Genomic DNA, 23382 nt, shown 5'->3' with positions numbered 1-23382 from the left:
GTGAGAGGCGGGGGAGGCCTACCTTTCTGAGGCTGGAGCCGGCGGGCCCAACAGCCCCGCGCTCCACCCTGCTCCGCCGCCGCTTCCGTCAAGGGCGACCGCGGGTGGCCGGGCGAAGCCCTGAGGCAAGTCCTCCCTCTGGGAACCCGAGCGAAGCAAGCGCCGGGGTCGCGACCCCCCTGCCCCGACCCCGGCGGGTGGGAGAGGCTCATTTGAACTAAACCGCCTGCGCGGGCCGCCACCGCAGCCCCGCTGTCCCGGGGCTCCCGAGGGCGCTGTCTCAGACACCAGCCACAGGTGCCCGAAGTTCAGCGGCTGCCGCGTCTCTGTCCCCAAAGCCCCGCGGAACATCCGCCCTCTGGGGTAAGGGAGGACTCCCGGGAGGCAGCGAAAGGAGCGCCCGAGGGGCCCCCCTTGCGGCTCACTGGGGAGCCCTGCTCTTAAACGGACCTCGTCTCTTGTGGCTTCGGAGGCGATTCACCAGCCGACTCCACCTCTCTCCCTTTGTGGGTGTGTGGAGGTGTAGTTGGGGCTTGTCCAGCTAGAAGTGTGCGGTGCTCGGGATCGGCTAGTAAATGCCACCTCCTGGTCTTTAAGGAGGCACGAGGAGGGCCACCAAGTGTGGTCCTACAGATATAGTGATTTACCGAGATAACCTTTTCTGTTCACAGAGACGATGCTTAAGGTACAAGGAAAACCATTTTCTGGAACATCTGAATTGTAATTTAAGCTTGAGTTACCTACGACAGTCAAGGGGCAAACATGCTTGACTCCGCAAGTGAACTGGAGTTTTCGGAAGAAAAAGCTACCGAGGATCCCTCCCAGCTCTCTTCCCTGGAGCTGTCAGGTGACACAGCGTCCAGCGGGAAAAACTCAGCTGGTTTACCCGAAAAAACTGGCTATCCGGACTCCGTTTACGTTATGGCAGCGAACATCTTTCAGGGTATTCGAGTCGAAAAGTCACCAGGGAAAGTCTTAATAAAGTATGGGAATGAACCCCTGCAGTACTCGACCGAGTTTGAGGATGAATCCTTTCAGCGTTTGTCCTACGAGCTGGCGTTCAGTGCCCTGAAATGTGAGTAGTACCAGTTTTAAAAGATCAGCACTAAGGAAATAAGGAGAGAATTTGTGGAGTGCATCCTGCCGCCCCCCCAATACATGCCAGGCTTTGTTTTTAGGCTTATGAATATCTCTGGTCAGTTGCAAATGTTAAGGCATTAGGAGAGTTCCAGCGAAACAAGCCCTTTCAGGCCGGAACTGTTTTTCACTGCAGATTCCCCGTGCCTAGCACCGTGGCTTGTCCTTAGATGGGTATAAGCACAGTCATTAAACTGAACAAGCAAACAACTCCATTAGCAGGAAGAACAAGAATCCATTCCAAATAGTTACAGTTGCCCTTTCCTTGGGTATTTCTTTCCATTCTCTGTGTTAACATTTTTGTATTTTAGTATATGAACTTTTATAAATATAAACATAAAAATCAGTAAGAGGGTGGGGGAGAGGAACAGAGATGGAAAAAGAAGAAAGGTGCATTATATTAAAAATGAGTATCAAAATTAAATCAGCCCCAATTCAGATGATCCCACTCATGGCCATTTGCTTTAATTTTGGAAGCTTGTAAGGTTATTACTTTAAACTTTTGTAGAAGTTCCCTTCCTAATTTGCCTCCAGGGTTTGAGGTGTAATGTTTCAGATTTCTTCAATGATGGCCAATTATCAGCTTCTGAATATGGAGTTGACTCTAGTATAGAACCAAATAATGTTACTATGAGAGCAGTTAAAGGGCCTAGAGACTGCTGGTTTTGTACTAGCTATACATTATGATAAAAACTATAAAGTTTATATTGGTTTGTATACTGACTGAGTATTGTTCCAAAAGAAGTTTCATAAGTGTTTGAAGTATTAGCAGCATGGCTGAAATGATGAGCTTCCTAAAGAGACACCTTGAAAGGGCAGCACAATTTGCATGTATTTCCTGAGTATTAGTACTTTCTGGGCCTTGTACATTCTTGCACAGAAGCAGTTAACAATTGTTTAGTTGAATTAAAATGTAACATTAATTACTTAGATATGAATGCATGTTTTTGGTTGTCTGCAGAGATGACGTAGCTCAACTCTGAAGCCAGGAATTTGTCACCATAGAGAAAAGTCGTACAATGTTAAGAGGCAACTTCCCTCTGGGTTTCATTTCTTTGTTTTCTGCTTGTGATTTTTTTTTTTCTTTTTAAGTCTGTCTGACCCATTTTTCCCCTTTCCAGTTTAATCATCTAGATTCTATTTCATCTCTTCCTTCAACCTCCTTTTTAAAATGGAATTTTAAAGACCAACCAAAGCGTTAAACTTTAAATCATGAGTCAAAAGAACATTTTAACATTTTCTCCTTGAAACAATGAAATGCAGCTGGGCATCTGTGTTGATTAGTTGATATTTAATGTTAATGCCAAAACTATTATAGACAGTTTTTTCCTGATAGAATATTGAATCTTACCTTTAGAAGTCAATAATTAAAGTCTGCAATTGTTCTTTCGAAAATTAGTACATTAACTAGATGGTCATGCTATAGTGGTGTGTATAGAAGATTATCTTTTTCTCTCAATCTTTCTGTTTTATGGAAGGGTCTTGACATCTTTTTAATGACACAGAAAATCCCATTTAGATAAATTACTGTCATAGGCCTTTATAAACCTGCTTTTCCTTGAAATGTTTATTTTTATAAGTTCAGATTCTAAGATGAGATGGCTTTGGTTGTCTACTTGGTACACATATTACTTCCTTCTTAACAACAACAATATCTTGCTTTAAATTATCGTCTGAATAATTTCTGAGTTTTCAACTGTAATAAAACCAGAATTTCTAAATGTAGTGGGTTTCCAAGATAATTAAGAGCCTGATATTTTGCTTTAAACTAATGGAGGCTCTTATGCATTTCACTTTTATCTTTTGTATTATCAATGTTCTATCAATACTTTCACATGTAATATTTTATAAACTCCTATCTGGCTTATATAGTATAGGTTCAGGGAATCATGGTTCAGGAAAGAAAACTCAGAATTTCTTCTCTAAGGTTTTATAGGAGCAGTAAGGCTGAAAAGGTTAATGCGCAAACTGAAAAAAGCTTGGGTAATGGTCTCTTTTATTGGTGAATTTATGAACAAATAATTAGATCGTATTACTGTATCTTTTTGAGGAAGTACAAAGAGAAGGAAAAAAAGAGAAAATCTCTTAATTTTACAAATGTTAAGTGTATTTGTTTGGTTGTGTTTTATGTTTTGCAGTTTTATTTGCTCCTTTGTTGATGTACTTTGTGTATGAGGGCTTTCGAAGCAGAGAGTATGTTTATCTGATTAACCTTTTAAAGGTTTAAAGGGCTCAGTGTAATGTTTTTTTTGAAATGGCAACCACTAGTCCCACTTTACTAAATAACCGAAAGGTCAGTTTTCTGTTAAGGAAGGTAATGAAGAGCAACCTATTTCTATTAGTTCGACTTCTGTCAGAGAAGTAGAGTACTAGCAACTGATTTATATTTTCAAAGAATCTCTGGATGGCTAAAACAGTAAAAACTGGTGAAATGTTTTCTTAAAAAATAAACTCAACAACACATTAAGAAAAAAATTGAGGAAATTTATGTTCCTGAAATTGTTGATCTTATTTCTGGCTTAATTCTTTCTCCAACCACTAGATGTCAACAGTAATTGATGAAATCTCCTGGTCATTTCATAATCGTGTAACCTGTCAGTGAAAAACCTAGTAAATGCTTAATTATGATCTGGTTATGGCTTTGGGAATTAGTTATTGTAGTCAGGGGTCCCCAAGACCACCCTTAGGTTCAGTGATTCACTAGGAGAATTCGTAGAACTCAGCAAAGCTGTTATACTCATGGTTACAGTTTATTGCAATGAATGGATAAAGATTAAGATAAGCACCCACAAAAAGGTGCATAGGTCCAGGAAAGAACAAGTACAAGCTTCCTGTTGCTCTTTCCCAATGGAGGCTATGGACAGTGCTTATTTTTCCCAGGGACAATGTGTGACAACATGAATGAAATACTGCCAACTTGAAAAGCTTACCCAGGCCTTGTCCAGGATTTTTATTGGGGGTTAGTCATGTAGGCAAGGAGCACCCTCATGGATGACCTTACTCAATCTAGAAGTCAAGCTTATATTGTGTGGCCCAAGGCCCCAGGTAAACAAAGGTAGTTTGATCAGCAAGGTATTCCAAGGGCTTAGAAGTTCTCTCCCAGCAGCCTGTCAAGGGCCAAACATTTCTTTGCAATGGGCAGGGTTTGGCTACCAGGCCTGCTTAGTTAATCCTTGATTCCACAGTGATTCATCAGGAAAATGATCCAAATAAATAACCTCTTAAGCTCTAGCTATCACCTAGGTGGTTAAAGCAATTCTCTTGAATGAGAGTAATACCTTATATTTGCACAGCTCTTTGTAATTCACAAAACTATTTATGTCATTTGATACACAAGTCCTTTAGATGGAAGATTCTCATTTTGCAGAAGGAAAAGTTGAGAGAAGCTCAAGAAGAGATTATATGAGGTACCTGTGGAACCAAGCAGGAAGAAGGATAAAAAGTATTTCATCTAGTTGAAAGTGTGGTAGAATAGCAACCCTAATTCTAGTTTTTTTGTGGTTCCACATTGTTTTTTTTTTTTTTCCACATTGTTTTGGTAATGCCTGGTTCTCTGCCCTGTTATCTACTTCTCACAAATATTCTTTCAAAAATGTTGGTGCCATTCTTACTAGTTTCCCTGGAAAGACTTAAAATAATGTTGTCAAGTTTCCCTCTTGCCACAGATTAAAAAAACATCATGTACCTATATTTATAAGAGGGCCTTGGCATTTTTTTTTAATTGAAGTATAGTTGATTTACAATATTGTATTAGTTTCAAGTGTTTAGCAAAGTGATTCAGTTATTTTTTTGGATTACATTCCATAATAGGTTATGACAATATATTGAATATAATTCCTGTGCTATGCAGTAAATCCTTGTTGCTTATCTGTTTCATATGTGGAAGTTTGTATCTGTTAATCCCGTATTCCTGATTTGCCTCTCTCTTCTTCCCTTTGATAACCATAAGTTTGTTTTCTATGTCTGTGAGTCTGTTTCTGTTTTGTATATAGATTCATTTGTATTATTTTTTTAGAGTCCATATATAAGTGATATCATATAGTATTTGTCTGTCTTCATGTAGTTTCACTAAATATAATATTCTCTGTGTCCATCCATGTTGCTGCAAATGGCAGTATTTCATTCTTTTTTATGGCTGAGTAATATTTCATTGTGTGTATATGTGTATATATATATTTAAAATATCTTCTTAAGTCAGTTGTCTGTTGATGGGCACTTGGGTTGCTTCCATGTCTTGGCTATAAATAGTGCTTCTGTGACACTGGAGTGCATGTATCTTTCAAATGAGAGTTTCTGTGTTTTCCGGATATACACCCAGGAGTAGGATTGCTGGATCATATGGTAAGTCTGTTTTTGTTTTTTTAAGGAATTTCCAACTGTTTTCCATAGTGGCTATACCAATTTACATTCCCACCAACAGTGTAGGAGGATTCCCTTTTCTCCACACCCTCTCCAGCCCTTATCATTTGTGGACTTTTTGAGGACAGCCATTCTGACTGGTGTGAGGTGATACCTCATTGTGGTTTCAATTTGCGTTTGTCTAATAATTAACAATGTTGAGCATCTTTTTGTGTACCTGTTGGCTATTTATATGTCTTCTTTGGAGAAATGTGTATTTAGATCTTATGCCCTTTTTTGGGTTAGGTTTTTTTTTTTGATATTGAGTTGTATAAACTGTTTGTATAATTTAGATATTAATCCCTTGTCTGTTGCATCATTTGCAAATGTTTTCTCCCATTCCATAGATTGTCTTTTTGTTTTGCTGATGGTTTCCTTTGCTGTGCAAAACCTTTTAATAAATTTGGTTAGGTCTCATTTCTTTATTTTTGCTTTTATTTTTTTTGCCTTGGGAGACTGATCTAAGAAAATAACACTACGATTTATGTCTAAGAATATTTTGCCTGTGTTCTCTTCTAGGAGTTTTATGGTGTCATGTCTTTTTTAATCCATTTTGAGTTTGTTTTTGTAAACAGTGCTAGGGAATATTCTAATTTCATTCTTTTACATGTAGCTGTCCAGTTTTCCCAGTTATTGAAGAGACTGTCCTTTCTCCATTGTATAGTCTTGCTTCCTTTGTCATAGATTAATTGACCATATTTGCTTGGGTTTATTAATGGGCTTTCTATTCTGTTCTGTTGATTTATATATCTGTTTTTGTGCCAATACCACACTGTTTTGATTACTGTAATTTTACAGTATAGTCTGAAGTCTAGAAGGGTTATGCTTTCAGCTTTGTTCTTTTTCCTTAGGATTGCTTTAGCAATTTTGGCTCCTTTGTGGCTCCATGTAAACTTCAGGATTATTTGTTCTAGTTTTGTGAAAAATATCATGGATATTTTGGTAGGGATTGCTTTAAATCCATAGATTGCTTTGTGTAGTATGGCCGTTTTTATAGTATTAATTCTTCCAATCCAGGATTCCATATTTTTGAATCATCTTCAGTTTCCTGTATCAATGTTTTATAGTTTTCATTATATAGATTTTTCACCTCCTTGATTAAATGTATTCCTAGGTATTTTATTTTTTGATGAAATTTTAAACAGGATTGCTTTTTTATTTTTCCCTTTCTGATATTTCATTGCTAGTATAAAGTAATGCAACAGATTTTTGTTTATTAATCTTGTATCTTACTACCTTGCTGAATTCATTTGTTAATTCTAATAGTTCTTGTGTGAAGACTTTAGGGCTCTATATAGCATATCATGTCATCTGCAAATATGACAATTTTACCTCTTTTCCTCCAGTTTGGATACCTTTTATTTCTTTTTCTCGTCTGATTGTTGTGACTAGGACTTCCAATATTTTGTTGAATCGAAGTGGTGAGAGTGAGTATCCTTGTCATGTTCCTGAATTTAAGTGAGAGGGATTTCTGCCTTTCACCATTGAATATTATGTTGGCTGTGGGTTTGTCATAAATAGCTTTTATTATGTTGGTATATGTTCTGTCTATACCTACTTTGGTGAGAGTTTTTTTGTAAATGTTGAATTTTGTCAAATGCTTTTTCTCCATCTATTGAGATGATCATGTGTTTTTTGGCCTTTTGTTGATGCGGCGTATCACACTGATTTGTATATGTTGAACCGTCCTTGCAACCCTGGAAATGAATTCAACTTGATCATTCTGTATGATCTTTTTATGTATTGTTGGATTTGTTCTGCTGGTATTTTGTTAAGGATTTTTGCATCTGTATTTATCAAAGGTATTGGCCTGTAATTTTCCTTTTTGGTAATGTCTTTGTTTTTGGTATCAGGGTGAGGGTGGCTTCAGAGAATGAATTTGGGAGTGTTTTCTCCTCTTCAATTTTTTGGAATAGTTTGAGAAGGATAGGTATAACTTTTTCTCTGTATGTTTGGTGGTTTAAGTATTTTATGCTATTGTCTGAAGTGTATTTTGATTCCATTTCAGCTTTGATATTTTCAGTAACAGACATTTTCCTTGTCTTACAGATCAAGATATTTTAGAAAGTATATTAATAGACAGCTATATCTTCCCAAGTACCACAATAGTAAGTAAACAACTTTCATATAATTAGCTGTCTCATGGTTGTTATTTAGAAAGTATTAAAAAGCCTTCAGATTTAAATAACTAGTTTGCTTAATGCTGAGACCTCTTCAAAATAAATCCTTAACTTTTTCCTACTCTGAGGTTTCTAACATAGAACCTACTCCTTTCATTTTGAAAAACATGCCCCCAATTATTTTTTTTGAAAGGTTTATTTTTTTCACTAAATTTTTTTCTATTTTGAAGTCCTTTTCTGTCTCCCATTTCAAATAGGCATGTAAAAATAGTCATATTCCTGCTCTCTTATGAAAAATAATGGAATGGAAAATATTGCTATTAGATATTGTTTGTATACCTTTCTTTATTTGTGTTTCCCTTTGGTAGCCAGATCATTTGAACAGTCTTATTGTTGTGATGCTGTATGATTTCCAAGATAGAAAATTTCAAGGTCGTCTCCTTTCTGATAATGAAGAGTCCATAGCGGAAGTTCTAGAAGTAGAGAACCTTCTTAACAGGTAATGGTAAAGGTGAAAAGGATGTTTTCTGTGCAATTGTTATTGGTATTTTTATTGATGAATTTGTATGCAATATAATGTGTAGATAAGTTAAAATTTTATAAAAGCTTGTAAGTTTCTTGAGTGCCTTCACAAATAGTCTTGAACAGGCTAAACATTCTGCTTAAAATCAAGTTGTTTTTGAAAGCTTGAATTGCAAGATCCAACTTGTAAGTATTTGGAAAATCTTGAAAAATTCTCAATAATATTTATTACATATATAAATTACACTTTACTTGAAACAGCCAGGAAAGCCACAGGGCTTTAACCAAGTAAAAAAGACCAGTCTGTGGTTTCATCAACAGCAGATTTTTAGCTGAGAATGCTAGCAAGGTGGGTAGGAAATATGACAAGTAAAGGCCATGGCTCAGGAGGCCAGAGGAACCAGAAGATGTTACTGCCTAAGGTTCCTGATTCCCCAGATTTTTCCCTTTCCCCGTGATAGACACCATGTCACCGCCTACACATAGCTGGTTACATTTTTGTCAATGCAATAGTTTTTCCTCTACCCAAACCAATAGAGGTTCATATAAAGTAGATCTTATTCCCATATTAATGAGTTGTGTTATATCCAATTCATACTATACTCAATTCATAATATGCTATATGAAAAATGTGTGTGTTTAGTGATTGAATTGCAGAGAATAGTAGCACAGTATACTTATATAAAGATGACACTGAGAAAATCCATGTTTAAGAAATAATGCTGAGAAAATACATGTTTAAAGATAACACCAGAGGGTTTTAATCAAGAGTCTTAGCTTTCAAATAGCAGAAGCTATCTTCAGTTAGCCTGAGCGAAAATGGAAAATGTCCCTGTAAAGATACTGGGATGTCTCATGCAACATAAAGACTCCAGAAGAGGATGAAATCAGGAAATGGAAAATGTCAGGACTATCTCTGCTTCTTTGTTTATCTTTTTCATTCTGCTTCTTTCTTAGTATCTGCTTCATTCTCTTTTTCTCTGCAGATCTGCCTTCTCTGCTTTTCTAGTCTGCATGGAGAAAGCCCTACTGTTGTACTCCATTTCCTGAGCTTACTTGTTAAAATTGTATGTTAGTTCCATCACTTAGACTAACTTATTTTGTTATCTCTGTACCGCAGTTCTAACCCCCTGGGAATTTGATTGACTCCATTATGGATCAGGTACCTTCTCTTGGGCCAATCTCCTGTAGCCAATAGAGTGGAATTTTGAACTCAGAATGTTGGAAGCCAACCTCTGTAGATGTTCTGGGGCTTGGGACTGGGCACTGTTGTCTCCAGGGAAGTAGAGTCATTGTAAGCTTGAAGTATACTTTATTATGTTTCTCTAAGGGGATAAAGGGGATAAAGACTAATTTTAAGAGGTAATAGAAGAAGTAATTATTTAGCAAGAAATTGAGTGAGAATGATTTTCTCCTAATGAAAATTGTATTTGATCTTTGTTGTTGTTGTCTCTACCAGAGTTCCTTGTGTTTTCTCACTCTATACACCAGCTGGTATCTTCTCCATTTGTTCATGACTTCAACGATGTAACCCAAGATGACACTTATTATCATTTTGACATATGCAAGGTTTTTAAGAACTCAATACTTTATGACTAGGTTAAATAAAAGGACTCCATAGCTCTTCCTTTCTCACTCCCCATGCCTCACACTAGCCCAAGAATCTGATTCTGCTGAACAGTTTGTTGGGCTTTGGTAAGGCAAAATAGCGAATGGGCAGTGAAAGACTAGAGAGGAAGCAAGACAGGAAAAACTTGGTAGTCCATCCTCCCAAACCATCCAAAACTATTCACCCTAAAGTCTTCCACATTATAATTAAGGCACCACCTGCTACCTAGGTATCATTTTTGATTCTTCTTTCCTAGCCTCCCCGGTCCCCATACCGTACCTAATACATCAAGTCCTGTAACTCCAATTGGAAAACATGCTGAATGTGTCTATTTGTTTCCATTCCCACTACTACTGTGCAAATCCAAGCCACTGTAATCTGTCACTTGGACCACTGCTATAGCTTCCTCATTGATTTCCCTGCCTATTACTCTTACTTTCCCACATGTGTTCCACATGGCAGATAGAGTGATATTTTTAAAATGTAATTATATGGTCATGAGAGAGTATCTTGGATCAGACTTATCTTCTTTCTGTAAACAATCAGAAAACTGGACGAAATATATTAGGCAAAAATTTTGGACATTAGGCGAGAAGCAGCACTGAAACTTGATCCTTGAGAGAATGAAAACAAATGAGGTGAGCCCTGGAATAGTTCTGCTTTACACCTAGAGATAATTTCCAACTGCAGTGCAGGAAGAGGAAAATTGTAGTCTTGCTAAGTTAAGAAAACAGAGATCAGAGTTTTGGAATAATCCTCTGAAATGATCATTTTTTTCTTCTTTATTCTAATAATGTGGTAAGGTAGTTTACATTGAATGACTTATGAATGTTAAACTAACCATGGATTTTGGGGATAAATCCTTTTTGCTTGGATATATCCTTTTTCTTGTCTTTCCCAAATCTCTCATTCCCCGTAATTAAAGTTAGGGACACTTCCCAAGGAAGTTAGATAAACAGAGGGAGGAAAAGGAACATTTTTCAGAAGAGGGGGAGTCTATTCCCAGAAAGGAAATGATGCTTAGAATATAAACCGGTAGGTTTCTACTATAACTGGAAACATTGAGAATAATGTGTTTTTTTGCCATTATTTATAGATAGAAAGTTTCTTGGGACATTTGCAGGATATTATCTTCCTTTAGAAACAGCATATACATTACTACTGGCAGGCAGGAGCTGCACCTGGGGCACTAACAAGCCCAGGTGACCTGGTCTAATCAGGGATTGATGATTGGAAGCTGGGCTTCAGTCCTCACAAAGACCCGTTAGCTTTTTACTTTACTGGGGTTGTCTTTTGGTTACCCAGTCCAAAGCCTGGGAACTTTATCGGAGCCCCCCTGCCATAAATTTGGCATGCCCCAGATTTCCTTTTTTGTTCCCCTTGTCTCATAAATTGTTGTGAGCTCTGCATACTTCTCAGCTTCTCAGACACATATTTCAGAATTGGCAGATACTTTCATATATGATTCTCCTTCTACTTGGAATGCTGGACAGCTCTTCTTACATCTTTCCCTTACTCCTGGCTAACTCCCGTCTCTACCTTTATGGCTTGGCTTAAATGTAACTCCTGGGAAACTTACCTTAATTCCCATAGCAGTGCCCCTCCCTTGTGCCAACATAGCATTTTACCTTCCCTTGTCATTAGTACTTAGGACATTTTAAAATAATTGGTTTGTCTCCTCCTACCAGACTTTATACTTTTTGATGTCCAGAACAGCATCTAACTTGCTAACCTCTTTGTTTCTGGAACCTAAAACAGTGCCTGGAATATAGGAAGAATGCAAATATTTGTTCATATATTAATTAATATTTCTCTATCCTTGAACAATCTTCCATTTCCTGCAGAAAAAAAATCTCACTTCCTATGCATGATATATAAATGATATATAAATAGAGATATTTTGTGATTTGAGCCCTGGACTTCTTACCACCCTGTGCTCTGTAAATATGCTTTGCTGTTTAACGTCTCCATTTATAGTGCTCTGTCCTCTATCTGTCTTCTCTCCTCTTGTGGTCTAGAAAATTCTTGTTCCTCTTTTAATAGTTCATGTTTCTCCTTCTCTCAGAAGTTCCTTTGGGTTGAATCTTCTTCTTCCAATATATTTACTCTCTTCTTTATGTATCTTATAACATTCATCATGTTGAGCTATAATTGTTTGTTTATATGTCTGTTTTACGACCAAATTATAAATTACTTAAGGGAAGAAGCTATCTTTTAATCTTTATAGCCCAGGTCTTATCACAGTACTTGGTTAGTAGGAAAAGAATAAGCATATTAATCATTACCATTTCTTGTATAGCTTAACTTTGAATACATTTTCAAAAATATCTTCAGTCTTTCTGTAAATTAGGTACTAATTCCTGGTTCCTACAGCTTAGAGGAACTAAATAACTTGTCTAAAGTTACATAGCTACTAATTAGTGGAATCAGAATTTGAACCCAGGTAATCTGATTGCAGAATTCAAACCATACTGGCTGGAGAGACAGAGGAAAACTAAAGTACAGAGAGAGGAGAGTGGATGTGGCATGTTAGCAGGAGTGGCAAATAGCTCAGTGTGTGATTAGAGATAGATTTATGGGTGAGAGTGATGGGGGATCTGAGGAAGGAAGAGTTGGTTCAGGTTAAATTATCAATATCCTTGTGTATCATGATAAAGATTTTAGATTCTGGCCTGTAGCTAATGGGTTCATTTAAGATTTAAGCTTAGGAGTCGTATAACTACAATTAAACATATAGAAAGAAAGCTCTGGCTGTATGGTTGAAAGAGATAATTAAGCAACTCTGTGTCATAACATTCACATGGTAGCAGGAGATGGACTTCTTGATCAAGGATGTTGGGAAAGGCTATTTTTGCTTCATTTTCATCATTGCAGTCTATCTTACAGCTATGGAAGAAGTTCTTTTAGTAATCATAGGGTATTTAATTTACAGAAGTAAAGTGTCTTGTTATCCTAATTGCATTTGGATTTGGTCTTTCTCCTCAATCTGATATTGTATGTTTACATAAAAATCTTTATAACTCTCTATATACTTTACATTACTTTTTGTATGATTAAATTATATTAAAATCTATAGTCCAAAATGTTTGTAATCTGGGATTTAGAAAATTATTTCTCCCTGTACTCCTTGCCTATACACAACATAAATATTTTCTGGCTTTATAACTCATTTAATGATTCAATAATTCAATCAATAGCATTTGTTATGGTAAATTCAAACTATGTAGGTATTTGAAAGAACTGATTAATCAAAAATAGTCTGTTCTCAGAAACATCTCAGTGTGTAATATAGAAAAGTAACTCACCCACTTTCTATTAGTTATTCTTTGATGTGCATTAATGTATTATATAATTAATTTTTAAAAATTTATTTTTCATTTGCTATTTTTTTAAGTTGAAGTTGATGTACAATACAGTATTACATAAGTTACAGATGTACAATGTAGGGGTTCACAATTTTTAAAGGTTGTACTCCATTTATAGTTATTATAAAATATTGGCTGTATTTCTTGCATTGTACAATACATCCTTGTAGCTTATTTTATACTGTTGTAATAGTCTGCACTTCTTAATCCCCTACCCTTGTATTGTTCCTCCCCATTCCCTCTATCCCCGGTAACCACTAGTTTGTTCTCTAAATCTGTGAGTCTGTTTCTTTTTTTTTTATTATATTCATTCATTTGTTGTATTTTTTTTTAAGTTTTTTGGGGGAAGTAGGTAATAAGGTCTATTTATTTAATTATTATTATTATTTTTAATGGAGGTATTGAAGGTTTAACCCAGGACCTCATGCATGCTAAGCATGCCCTCTACCACTTGAGCTGTATCCCCACCACGTTGTATTTTTTAGATTCCACATATAAGTGATATCATACAGTATTTGCCTTTCTGTCTGACTTATCTCACTTAGCATAATACCCTCCAGGTCCATCCATGTTGTTGCAACTGGCAAGATATTAATTCTTTTCTATGGCTGAGTAGTATTCCAGTGTGTGTGTGTGTGTGTAGCATACATATATATATATACCACAACTTTATCCGTTCATCTGTTGATAGACACTTAGGTTGCTTCCATATCTTGGCAGTTATAAGTAATGCTGCTGTGAACATTGAGGTGCATGTATCTTTTTGAATGAGTGTTTTTTTTGTTTTTGTTTTTAATGTACCCAGGAGTGTAATCCCTGGATCACATGGTGGTTCCATTTTTAGTTTCTTGAGGAATCTCCATACTGTTTTCCACAGGGGCTGCACCAATTTACATTCTCACCAACAGTGTAGGGGGCTCCCTTTCCTCCATATCCTTGCCAACATTTATTATTTGTATTCTTTTTGATGATAGCCATTTGACAGATGTGAGGTAATATCTCATTGTGGTTTTGATTTGTGTTTCCCTGATGATTAGCGATGTTGAGCATCTTTTCATGAACCTGATGACCATCTGTTTGTCCTCTTTGGAGAAATGTCTATTCAATTCCTCTGCCCATTTTTTAATCAAGTTGTTTGTTTTTTTGATGTTGAGTTGTATGAGCTGTTTATATATTTTGGATATTAACCCCTGACAAAGGAGGCAAGAATATACATGGAGAAAAGACAGTCTCTTCAATAAGTGGTTCTGGGAGAACTGGACAGCTGCATGTAAAAGAATGAAATTAGAACATTCTGTAACATCATATACAAAAATAAACTCAAAATGGATTAAAGACCTAAATGTAAGACCGGAAACCATAAAACTCCTAGAAGAAAACATAGGCAGAACACTCTTTGACATAAATTATAGCAATATTTTTTTGGATATGTCTCCTAAAGCAAAGGAAACAAAAGCAAAAATAAATGGGACCTAATTAAACTTAAAAAGCTTTTGCACAGCAAAGGAAACCATTAATAAAACAAAAAGACAGTCCTCCACTGGATGGGAGAAAATATTTGCAAATGATCTGACTGATATATAGTTGTTTTTAATGTAGCTCTGTGACATTAGGACATAGCACTACACAAATCTAATTCTATTATAGCCCTAGAAGGCTTAATGTTTGGTGACTCTTCCCTCTCTTGCCCCCGTGTTCTCATCCTCCCTCTCCCTCACCTTTACCCCATCCCCATCCCTATCTCTGTCTATCTATCTTATTAAGCTTTCTGCAGCCACACACACCACTCTCCAGGTACTTGACTTTTTTTGTGGCATCTTTTCGTCATTTCTCATTCAAGGTTATCCTTGAGGTTTATTATTCAGTTAAATTCCTATTATGAAAATGCTGTGAATATGGATCAAGACTAAGTTCTGTATTCTCATTTATTAAAAATTTAGGTTATGAGATAAAAAAATCATTGAGTCTTCATATTATGCTAACCAGTTCTTGTTTTTCTTTTCTGTTATTTGGGACTTTGAGACATGGAATAATCAGAACTGGGAAGGACTTGATACAGATTCTTAAAAGTTCCTTAATCTTATCTAGACTGTACTGTTGCCACCTCTGATAATAATAACTGGCCTATATTGAGTGCCTGCCATGTGCCAGGCACTGTGCTAAGTATTTTACACACGTGGTAATCACCACATTAATAGCAAGGTACATCGATCACCTTACAAATGAGAAAACTGAGGCTGATGAGAGATTCAGTACCATACCTGAGGTCACACAGCTAGTAAGTGACAGAGCCTGAATTTCACTCAAAATTTGTCTGACTCGAAATCCTACACCTCTTTCACTGCATAAAATTTTTTCTCAACCAGCAATTGCTATAAATATCTGAGGAGATATACAACTATACAGTGGTAGCAAAAACTGGAAAAAAGAAACAGGATTATTGGATTTCTATTTTTAAATATGGCAAATTTTTATTTTAGACTTGAAAATTTTGAAATAGAATTATAGAAGTATTTGTTAAAATTCTAAATCTAATTTGTTAATGTTTCTAGTGGAAAATTGATAGTCTTTTCTTCAATGCAGTAGTCACCAAGAATGGCTTTTCTATCTCTAGTTTTAAGACAAAATTGGCTGCGGCATTGGCAAGATGTCGGATCAAACATGATGCCCTTTCAATTTACCACATTCTTCCAGAAACCATTAGGAACCAGGAACTAAGGGCCTCTACTTTGCCACTTTATGCTTGGATAAATACTTGTAAAATCAGGTAAGAGTTTTAATCAGATTCTTTATTTATATTTTAAGTCACTTGTCTTTCAAAATAATGTGATAAGAAATACTACCTTTTTAATGGGTGGGGGAGTGATTGGAGAATCATAGTTTAGTTCAGGATCTTATCACCAGATTACCAGATTAATTACATAAATATATTTTTGTCTCTAATTATTTTTAACTTACTTTTGACTAAAATTGTAAGTTCCATTAGATGCAATATATACAGTGATATTTTAATCTATTGTAGGAAAAAGATGCTAGTGTTAAATACATTTTAATGTATTATATTTGTAATTACAACCTAATGTTGTATATTTACAGCCCTGAAGAAGTTTATCATAGTTTGAAGAAAAAAGGCTATAATAAAGTCGAATCTATATTGCATATTGATGACAAAGTCTTTGCTGTGGATCAACATTGCTATGATGTATTAATTTTTCCATCTCATCTTAAAAGTGATCTTCTAAATACAGATCTTTTCAAAGATTATAAACTTATATTTCAGGTAAACTAACATTTACTTTCATTGTGATTCTTAGTAATCTTACTTACCCAAAGAATTCCTCCACTTAAAAATAAAACTTAACAAGTGAGTTATATTTTATATAAGTTATCAAGGAGGTTTATAAGGCCTAATTTTCACATGAAATAAAAATTAATGCCCCTACAATCAGTGTTCCTGTAATACTTTGGCATCCTTTCCCCATGTGAAGTGGCCATATGGTAAAAAAACATATTCTCCTTCCTAGACTCCATAGATGGGGGAACTTTTATTGCCTGCAGCTGAAAGGCTATATTTTTGCCAAGGGAGAATTCAGGCAAAGGTACAATGATTCCTTTTCTTCCTTCCATTTCTGGGGAACATGCTAGTGCCATCCTACATTTGACAATGCGATGTATAATACTTTCCCTTTATCTCTTTACTATTGTCCTAAAGCTTTGATTTGTAAGACGTGCGTAATGGCTATCAGTGCAGGAAGAGAATGGTGAGGTAGAATGTGGTTTCAGTAGAATGAAAAATAAAAAGTCCTAGAAATTAGGTTAAGTTAGTTTTTATGTGTTTAGATTCCAATTCTTGCCTCAGATTCACTTTAGTCTTCTAAGGCTCATCCCTTCACTGCACCCACATTCTTGGGCAGAGTCTCTTGACCTTATTTTGTAGTCACAGCCTGTTGAGCAGAGATCAATGTCTGTGTAGTCCCCTTTTATTAAGCTTATAAACCATCTTTTCATTTCTGTGAACTAGCAGCAATTTAGATGATAATGTAATGGGAAAGGAAAAATGGCATTAGCAGATTGAGTGCATTTTCACAAAGGCTTAAGAATGGGAACTAAGGCAGGACATCAATAATCTATTAATCACACTTTGGGGATTTTTGCTTTATCACTGTATAAAAGATTAATAATAGTCATAATTTAGGCTTAACAAAGTTAGGGTGTTGTTTTAAATCAGTTTATATCATTTATCTTTGTTAACTTTATATTAAGATGTTTTAAACTCAGATGGTTTAGGTGTCTCTTAAAGATTTTTACTAATACTTTTTTTTAACTCAAGGTAAAAAGTCAGTACATGCTTCTCGTCAAACCCTTTGAAATCCTAATCATACCATTATCTTGTAGGACAAATCTCGAAGTCTCGCTGTCCATTCTGTAAAGGCTTTATTAAACATGGATGATGATATCTTAATGGTCAATACAGGTTCGTGGTACACGGTTGCCCATATGTCAGTCTTAACAAATAATAATACCTCAAAAATATTTGTGTGTGGAGTACAATCACAAGCTAAGGATCCTGACCTGAAGAACCTTTTCACAAAAATGGGATGTAAAAGTATGTACAAATTTTTTTTCTTTGGTGTTTATGTTCTGTAAGATTTAGAATGTTAAAAAACACTTGCATATGTTATCTTTCTGTAATATAAAACTCTATACATGAACTATACTCCTAAAATCCTCACTAATCCATATTATATCAGGCTGTTCTTGTTTCTTAATATTAGTATACAACTGCAGTTTAAATTAATAAAAGTATTGGCACTTTGGTATATTGCTTGATATTTAGCTACTATATAATTCGATGTTCAGACAACAATTAAAGTAAGTAGCAGAAGTTATCATGTTTTAATAAATAATAACACAATCACAGGCATGCATAAGGGACAGAGATAATGTCTAGGACTAGATACTGAGTCCCTTAGGCTTCTTACTCAAAAAAAAATTTTTCCATTGGATCTTGCAGTGACAAAAAAATACCATTTTATTATAGGTTCAGTGAGGCTAAAAAACTAAAACTTTCAATAGATTCACAGGGTCAGAGGGACAATAAGTAGAATTTAGGGCTTAACATGGAGAGGTAGACTGGTAAATACTCAGAATTTCAGTTGGAGCGCGGAAGAGTATATACTCTTGGTAGTGATCAGCCCTCTGATGAATCGAAACCCAGATTCCAATCATCTCAATTCCCAGGTGGCTTAAGGTATTCTGGGACTGTTAGTGCCCAGGCTTACCTGCCTAGCAGAGGCAAAAACAGATTCTCTCTGAAAGAAAGTAATAACATCCCAGATTTCACATTACCTCCTAAAGTTTTTTCAAATGCAGTGTGGCACTCAATAAAAAAATACTCACATAAAAAAGAAGAAAGATATGAGTGAAATAAAGAGAAAAGCACTGCAAGAGAAGCGAACTCACAGAAGATCCATGTACTGGAGGTATCAGATGTGGATTTTAAAATAACTGATTAATGTGCTAAAGAGACTAAATGACAAGTAGAATTTTAGCAGAGAACTGGCAACTGTAATAAAATGTCAAAAGAAAATTCTAGAACTGAAAACTACAATATATGAAATTAAAAAATAGATGTAACAGTAGATTAGAGCTAAAGAAGAATAAGTAAACTGAGAAGTCATAAGAAGCTATCCATCGGGAGACAAAAGGATGAATAATATAGAAGAGATACTAAAGGACACGTGAGACTCAGTGATCTAGTGATCTCATGTTATGTTGTGGTTGGGAACCCAGAAAGAGAGGAGAAAAGGAATTGAGAAGACACAATATGTGAAACTCAGGCCGGGAATTTTTCAAAATGGATGAAGACCACAGATTCAAGAAGCCCTATGAACTCTAGTAAGAGTAAATGCATAAAAAACACAGTAAGCACATCATAGCATAACTGCTGAAAACCAAAAACAAAGAGCAGCCAGGGAGATAATACATGTTACCTTCAATGAAATAGCAATAAAACTAAGAATTAACTTTTCAAAAGAAACAACTGAAGTCAGAGACTATTAAACAAATCTTCATATGAAAAAAGACAGCCCAACTGAAAAATATATAAGAGACAGGACTAAGCTTTTTACAAAAGAAAATATACAAAGGCCAAAAAACCTTATGTAAAAGTGCCTCACTCCATTACCAGTCAGGGAAATGCAATTAAAATCACAACTTACCACAACATACCACATATCCACAATGATTAAAATTGAAGAGATGGCAGTACAACGTCCTGGCAAGGTAGGGAGCATTGAGAATGCTCAAACACTGCTGGTAGGACTGTACATTTTGTACAGTGACTTTGGAAAACCAGCATTAATCTCTACAATTGAAAATATACATGCCCTATGATCTAGCATTTCACTTCAGGTTTATTACCCCTTTGAATTTTTACCTAGTTAAAGAGAGAGTAGGAACCACTGGGTAACCAAGCAGTAGAGGAAGAGAAGTTTCTTCTTTTAGAAATATTCCCGCTGGCAAATAAAAAAGGGAAGACAGAATTAGAATATGACTAGTTACCATAAAGGCAATTTAATGGATGACTATGACACCACTTGTGAAGTAGGTTTGTGACACACACACACACACACACACAAACCCTGAATTATTTAAGCTCTAAAGATCCAACTACTAATTTATAGGAAGCACAGAAGACAGGAACATGTTAAACTACACTCTGGGAAAGCAATTAGCAAAATCCAGACTCTGGAAAACTCTACTAGTACAAATAAGCATACTTCATTAAGAAATAAATGATAAGAAAAAGTGGAAAAGGTACCTATCAATAAAAAGAAATTTAAAATAAGATGTCAGCCAATTGCAATGATATACCTTATCTAAATCCTGATTCAAACAAACTGTAAAAAAAATTTTGACATGTATGAAACTTGGAAAATTTGAGCCATGATTGGATGTCATTATTATTTGATGATAATAAAAAATTACGTTTTTAAATGTATGTGGTTGTATTTTTTAAGTTCTTATCTTTCAGAGATATATGGTGAAATATTTTACAGATTCAAAATAATGTGGAGGAGTGGAAATGGGTGCAGTATATGGGCATGAATGGCTCTCTGTTGAAGCGCCATAATGGGTACTTGAGAATTTATTGCATATTATCTCTATTTTTGTGTATGTTTGAACTTTTCCAATAAAAAGTTAAAAATAAGGGGGAAAGGAAGGGGCCCACTTGATTGAAAAAGATTTGTTTCACAAGAGACAGACTAGAAAGAGGGAAAAGTTGATCAGACAAGAGAAAAGGGTTGGGTGGGGCAGTTTCCAGAGTGACTCCTCAGCCGGTGAGGGGAATGGGATCCATTGCAGAAGTGGAGGGATGGCCTCAAAATAGGGTCACAGATTGTTATAACCCGAGGAAGGGCAGACTCTTAAACTAAATTATAAGGTCCCTAAGGAACTTTAGATTGTGCCTCATACATACTACTAAAAATACCTATTTTTTTCCTGGGGAAAAGAGAATGTAAACAGGGATAAAAAATGAGAAAGAGAAATAACCAGTACTGAGCATTTACTATATACTGGGCACCATGCTAAGCCTAACTACCTTATCTCAATCTTTACTACAATTAGAGGAAGTGTAGGCATTATTATCCCATTTTATAAATAAGGAAATGGAGGCTTAGAGAAATTAAGCCACACAGATAGTAAATAGTGAAGTTGGGAGTCAGACTTGGGTATTTCTGCCTCCAAAACCTATTTCCCTCCACTATCATCATATTGCTTTAAATAGAATCTGAAGTTCAGAATGGGAACTTTAAATTATATTTTATGTAGAAGATATTTATTAAAATTCAAAATTGTTCTCTGAAGTGAAGGAGAAAGAACTCTTAAGAGAATTCATGTATTAACCTTGGGATATTATCAGAGAAGAATAGCCCTCTTTTCTGACTACACTAAAATGACTTTTTGTGCAGTTAAGGATTTAAACTGAATTAAGATAAATAGGTATAATTACATACTGCATTAAGATTTTTAATTAATATTTTTACATTAATTTTCTGTGTTTTTCCTCCCAGATATTGAAATACTTCATGAAACATTTATTAACCTTGAATCAAAGGATCATAGATTACAGAAAGTTAAAGTTATTCTGCTGCTGCCTCGTTGTTCTGGACTGGGTATTAGTAATCCAGTAGAATTCATTTTAAACGAGCATGAAGGTACTTGTTTTAATTTTTAAGTTCGAAATTATTGAAATTTGTTAATGTTTTAAAAATGAAATTGTTTGAAATCATTAAAATGACATACCAGATCCATCTGATTAATGAATAGCTACCCTATATAAAACACTTACTCTGTTATAAAGTATTTTACATCCATTACCTCATTTAATCTTTACACCAATTCTGTGAGGTATGGGCAGGGGAGATATTAAAAATGTTTAATAATTGCAATGATGTAGGCAATCTGAACAGATGCTGGCTCGTATGCTATTCTGGTATAGACTAGAGCTCAAGATATGGGCATTAAAATTCATCAGCATTTTATAGATGAAAAAATTGAGACTCAGAAAGAGTCACTCATTTTTGTAAGATCATGTAACTAGTTAGTAACAGAGCTAGGATTCAGATTTAGACCTGCCTGTGCTCTAAGGTGATCCCAATTAGATCATAATCAGACTATTTGAAATTCAAGACTTCTTTCACCCCTAGTATGTATGTTTAATCATGTGACTACCTCAGATTAAATATTAATTCTGGGAATATTTTATTTGCTTCTTGAATACCGTTTAACATTAACATTTTTGGAGCACTCACGTGTAAGGCACTGAACTGAGCACTCTGCTTGGATTATTTCATCTAATCCTCACAATAACTGAATGAAGTGGCTGCTCTTATTATTTCTCTTTTACAGATACAGAATCTGAGGCTCAGAGAGGTTGAAGCCTCCCAGAGTCAAATTTTGACTAGTTAAGTTTCAGAGCCTGGATTCAAACAGAACTGCTCTGGCTCTGCCCCTTTGAATCATGTTCTTAATCACAGTATATTAACCAAAACTGATTCTTACTATGATCCTTTGTTTATATTGAAAGGTATAGTTAAGGTTAACTAGACTATTAGATGAAAAAAGATATTCCACTAACATTCAGAATATGCTGAGTAGCTGTTTTCTATTTCTAGCAAAGACAATTAAAAATGGAGAAAAAGAAATTGAGAGAAAGAAACTAGTATTTATTGAGTAAAACTATGTCCCAGTCCATACTCTAGGCAGCGTTCATGCACTGTAACTTAATATTCACAATAACTTTGTAAGTATAGTATTATTTTATTATCTATTTTATAAAGGGGGAAAAACCCCAAGGTTCAGAGAAATTTAGCAAGTTGCCTGAGGTTATGTAGCTAGAAAATGGGGAAGCTGGGATTCAAATTCAGATTAGTTAGCACATTCCACCCTACACTATGCAAAGAATTCCATATACCGCACAACTTTTAACTGAGCTTGCACACTGTACCATGTGGAATTCTGTCTTACTACAAAAAAATTTCTTTCTAAGAGAGTTAAACAGAAGAATAACCAACTCAGATGGGAGAATGGTAGATGGAGAAAATTCCTACACTAACTTTGGGAAATGATCAGAGAAGAATGAGTAGACTTTTGAAAGAACAGGGGAAGAAATAGCTGCAGCTGCAGTAAGCATTGCAGTGACGAGATGCAGGAGACTCTGGCCTTTTTCTGGGCATCTTGCAGCAGAAATGCAGAATACAATAAACCATGGGTAAAAATAACCGAGAGGCTGGGGGCAAGAGCCCAAAGGGAACTACAAATGACAGAAGGAGAGAGAGTAAAACGCCTCCTAGATAGTGGTAATATTTTGAAAACATTGGTGAAGGGGTGAGGATAAGCCTAGAGGTGGTCTTTGGCATGCCCAGAAAAAAAGGAGGATTTTGAAGGAAACTGCTCTGAGGAGGTAATGCCAGAGCAAATAAGGAACTGTTGACCTAGTGGTTATAGAAATACTAGTCATAAATCTAGTGGGGATGAAACTAAAAGACTTAGATTCATGAAAAATCATGAATTAGTTTGAAAACCATTTTAACATTGAAAAATATTGCAACCATTTTTAGAATGCTTATCATAAAAATCATGTTTGAGGAATATATGAAGTTGGTCTTTGCTAACAACTTGGACTTATTTTTAAATGGAATGAAAAACGCAAACTGATACAGTT

The 23382-nt window shown here is 35.6% G+C and overlaps 1 protein-coding gene across 1 annotated transcript in view; it reads left to right on the top strand.

Moving 5' to 3' along the window:
* The first annotated feature begins 247 nt into the window (after positions 1–247).
* NSUN7 (NOP2/Sun RNA methyltransferase family member 7) overlaps positions 248–23382 on the top strand; it is a 34670-nt gene continuing 11535 nt past the window's right edge. Inside the window, exons 1-8 of the mRNA XM_072944883.1 lie at positions 248–363; positions 672–1075; positions 7585–7643; positions 8024–8154; positions 15766–15918; positions 16248–16431; positions 17547–17757; positions 21230–21373. Coding sequence (XP_072800984.1) covers positions 763–1075; positions 7585–7643; positions 8024–8154; positions 15766–15918; positions 16248–16431; positions 17547–17757; positions 21230–21373 — 1195 coding nt within the window. The 5' untranslated portion in view covers positions 248–363; positions 672–762. The remainder of the gene's footprint in view (positions 364–671; positions 1076–7584; positions 7644–8023; positions 8155–15765; positions 15919–16247; positions 16432–17546; positions 17758–21229; positions 21374–23382) is intronic.

The sequence above is a fragment of the Vicugna pacos genome, chromosome 2 (assembly GCF_048564905.1).
Source record: "Vicugna pacos chromosome 2, VicPac4, whole genome shotgun sequence".
Taxonomy (NCBI): Eukaryota; Metazoa; Chordata; class Mammalia; order Artiodactyla; family Camelidae; genus Vicugna; species Vicugna pacos.
Note: the sequence above shows the minus strand (reverse complement) of the source record. Positions and strands in the feature narration are given on the sequence as shown.